Genomic DNA, 3,798 nt, shown 5'->3' on the forward strand with positions numbered 1-3,798 from the left:
CTTCCGATGTCTTCACCTTCAGGCGCCCGTGCTATAGGGATGGGCGGGTTGCAAGAGTGCAGGCTGCCTTGCAGGGGCATACCCACCGGAACCCCCACTCCGTTATATCGGGCAACGGAGGCAAGGCCACGCGGGGCAGGGGCAAGGGCAAGGGCAAGGACATGGGCATGCGGAGGTGAGGGGCTGGGCTCAGGGTTCTCACCATGGTGCTGGCTCAGATTCAGGGCAGGGGAGGGGTCAAGTGGTGCCCGTGAAACCTGGGGAGAGACGTGTCAATCATGGGAGCCCCGCCCCTGGGAGCCCCGTCCCTAGATGTCCCCAGGAAGCCGCGGGCTAGCCGGGGCGGAGACCCCTGGGATGTTAAGGGGTTCTGGGCCGGGCACTGCACGTCCTGAAGGCACCCACCCGGAATGGGACTTGCACACGTGCAGCCCTGTCCACAGCCCGATCCGCCGGAGCCTGGCCCGAGCTGGAGCACTTAGGTGATGGGGACTACTCCGCGCCCAGAGGCTGTCGCTACCCGCCCGCCCCACGGATCCCAAGCACTGCTGGCCCCCGCCAGCGGACCCACCTGTGCTGGGAGGAGGCGTGCGGGACACGGAGCTACGGCGCCCACCACAGAGCCCGAGCGCTAGCGCTAGCTAGAGCGGCGTCACGCCCCGGCTCTCCGAGACTCAGCGCCCTCTGCAGGCCTGGGGAAGGGCTCGCGGCAGAGCAGGCGGGCTCCGGAGGCGCCTGAGCAGGATCTCTGCGAGCCCTGTCCGGGAGCGCCGAGTCCCTGTTAGCCCTCTGTTGTGTAAGAGTGTGCACGCGTGACTGTGGCGCGCGCGGGGAAGCAGCGCGGGGTGCACTTCCAGCCACCTACTCAAACTGCGTTTCATTTGAAAAGGTTTCCCCCACAGCCGGAAGCCCACCCTCTCAGCGCTCCACTAACCTCTCTCTGGCCGCACTCGCCACCTCTTAGTTGCTAAATCTAACCGTTGGAGTTTCTTCTCTTTACCTCCATTGACCTCTGCAGCATTTGATGCTACTGACTTCCCTCGACTTGACACCCTGTCCTGGCTTTTCCTGCACTTTTGCCCCTCTCTTCTCATCTGTTTACCTTCTCTTCCCCTAAATGTTGGTGATATCCAGGGCCCTTTCCTCCCTCTTTCATTTCACACACTGCTCCCTTGGGAGAACGTTCACAAATCCAAGCCTTCAACTGCTTGGAATTGGAGCTCTCCAGAGCTCTGTCCTGGGCCCACAAATCTTCTGGCCCACACTTTGGGTGACTTCATCCACACTCATGGTTTTAATTGCTATCTGTAAGCTGATGACACTTAAATTTATATCTCCAGCCCAGATGTCTTGCAAGCTTTTATAATGGAAAAAAATGTACACACACACAGAGACACAAACATTTAAAAAAAAAAATTTATTTAGTTAGGCTGCAGAGGGTCTTAGTTGTGGCACACTGGATCTTTGTTGTGGAATGCAGGATTTTTTGTTGGGGCATGAGAGCTGTTAGTTGCTGCATGTGGGATCTAGCTCCCCCACCAGGGACTGAACCCCTGGCCCCCTGCACTGGGGGCACAGAGTCTTTCCCAGTGGACCACCAGGGAAGTCGCAGACACACACATATTCATAAGCCTATTAGGTGTCACCTGGGTGTCCCAGAGACACCTCGAACTCCATAAGTCAAAAGGTACCATTGTCTCCCCTCCTTCCAGCGTAGACTTTGGCCTTTATGTTTCCTATTCTAGTGGATGGCCTCCCCACTTTTCCTTGATATCTCTTAAATACCCTCTCCATTCCCACTGCACTAAGAATTTAAGTTCATTTGTTCCTGGGATTGTTGGAAGTCTTTTCAATGTTCCCTCATCTCCACCCTGTCCCCTCTTTTATCAGTTCACCTCTGTGCTGCTGAATCAGTCTTTCTGAAATGCAGATTTGATCATGTTGTTTCTCTGCCCAAAACCCTTCCATGGCTCCTGACATCTTTTCAGGAAAGACTTTGAATCTCTCAGGTCAGCGCATAAGGCCTTTTGGCATTTGGACCCTGCTTACCCCTATGGCCTCATGTCCTGCCTGTCCCTGTTAAGAGCTCTTCATTACAGCTGATAGGATGACTTGCAGTTTCCCAGCCACATTAACCTGTTCCCGCTTCCTTACTCTCCTTCCTCCACACCTCTTCCTTTGCCAGAATAACTCCTGTTCATCTTTAAAATTTAACTTGTGTCATCTCCAGGAAGCTCTCTAAAATGGCCCAGTCTGTTAGTGATAGCATTTACCCCACTGTGCCTATGGTGAGTCTTGGTTTGTATGCTAACATCGCCTAGGAGATTCAGAGTTCCTGGAGGACAGGAACAACATTTTTTTTTGGTCTTGCTTCTCCAATACTTGGCCCTGGTTCTCAGTAGTTATTGGGTAGTTGTCTGAATGAACACAACACAGCATAGTGAGGGCTGGCTTGTCTGGGCCTAACGGTGAGGGCTGTTGGCATTCAGGGATGGGAGAGATTGTGAGGCCTGGACCAGCCTAGGAAGGTTTCCTGATGGAGACTTCATGGGTTCAAAGTGGTCACTGAGTGTCTATGTGTGAGTGTGATGTATTTGTGAGAAGCGTGTGTCCATGTGGCATGTGTATGTTTATAACACACATCTGGGTAAGAAAATATGGCTTTAAATTTTTTACATTTCTTCCACACCTTTTTCAGGCCCTGGAAATGTGTGTAAAGTGCCCACTCTATATTCTGTCTTTTCTGAGGCCCTGTAACAAGTTACAGGGGAAAAGAGACACTTGTCCTGGCCTCCTGTACTTTCTCACTGTCCCAGTGAGGAAAGAGTTACACCATTTGACGGCTGTCTTTGTGCCAGTCACTGTGTCAAGAGCTTTGCACACACACAGGATCACACGTGGGAAGCAGTGTGCAGAGTGGTTAAGAACGTGGACTCTGGGACTTCCCTGGTGGCGCAGTGGTTAAGAATCTGCCTGCCAATGCAGGGGACACGGGTTCGAGCCCTGGTCCAGGAAGATTCCCACATGCTGTGGAGCGACTAAGCCCGTGCGCCACAACTACTGAGCCTGCATGCTGCAACTACTGAAGCCCACGTGCCTAGAGCCTGTGCTCCGCAACAAGACAAGCCACCACAATAAGAAGCCCGTGCACTGCAACTAAGAGTAGCCCCCGCTCGCTGCAACTAGAGAAAGCCCACGTGCAGCAACGAAGACCCAACAGGTCCAAAAATAAGCAAATTAAATTTAAAAAAAAAAAAAAAACGTGGACTCTGGGGTCTGACTGCCTGGGTGCAAATCCTGGCTTTGCCACTTATTAGATATGTGACCTGGGCAAGGCACTTAACCTCTGTGTTGACTTTCTTCTGTGTCTCAACTCCTTCAATGGTAGCATAGGAAAAATAATGTTACCCACCTGCTAGGGTTGAAGTAAAGATTAAATGTAAAAGTCTATATAAAGTGCTTAGGACAGTGCCTGCCCTGAGTAAGGGCTCAGTAAATAGTTATAGTAGTAATTTTCTAATTTTCCTGACAAATATGCCAGGAAATAGAGGCTCAGAAAGAAAGGCTGAGTAACTTGCTAAGTGCTACCCATGTAGTAAGTGGTCAAGTGGACACGGGTCTGATCTAGCCCAGCCCTCTCTCTACCTCACCAACTGCTTTTCTTGTTTGTTTAGTTGGGGTTTTTTGGTCACCACCTGTTCTTGCTTCCTGCTCTATAGCCACTCACATGTGCAACCAGATACCTGGGAACACAAGTGCCCACAGATGCAGATCTGCCAGATACAGTCTTACATCATA

At 51.8% G+C, this 3,798-nt stretch overlaps 1 protein-coding gene across 1 annotated transcript in view; it reads right to left on the reverse strand.

Annotated features, from left to right (window-relative positions):
- The window catches only part of RABGGTA (Rab geranylgeranyltransferase subunit alpha), a 5,613-nt gene extending 5,408 nt beyond the window's left edge, over nt 1-205 (reverse strand). The window contains exons 1-2 of the mRNA XM_007447913.1: nt 83-205; nt 2-31 (exon numbers count right to left, since the gene is read on the reverse strand). Of these exons, the coding sequence (XP_007447975.1) occupies nt 2-31; nt 83-205 (153 nt within the window). The remainder of the gene's footprint in view (nt 1; nt 32-82) is intronic.
- Nucleotides 206-3,798: the final 3,593 nt, after the last annotated feature.

Source organism: Lipotes vexillifer, unplaced genomic scaffold (genome assembly GCF_000442215.2).
Source record: "Lipotes vexillifer unplaced genomic scaffold, Lipotes_vexillifer_v1.1 scaffold558, whole genome shotgun sequence".
In the NCBI taxonomy this organism is placed as follows: domain Eukaryota; kingdom Metazoa; phylum Chordata; class Mammalia; order Artiodactyla; family Lipotidae; genus Lipotes; species Lipotes vexillifer.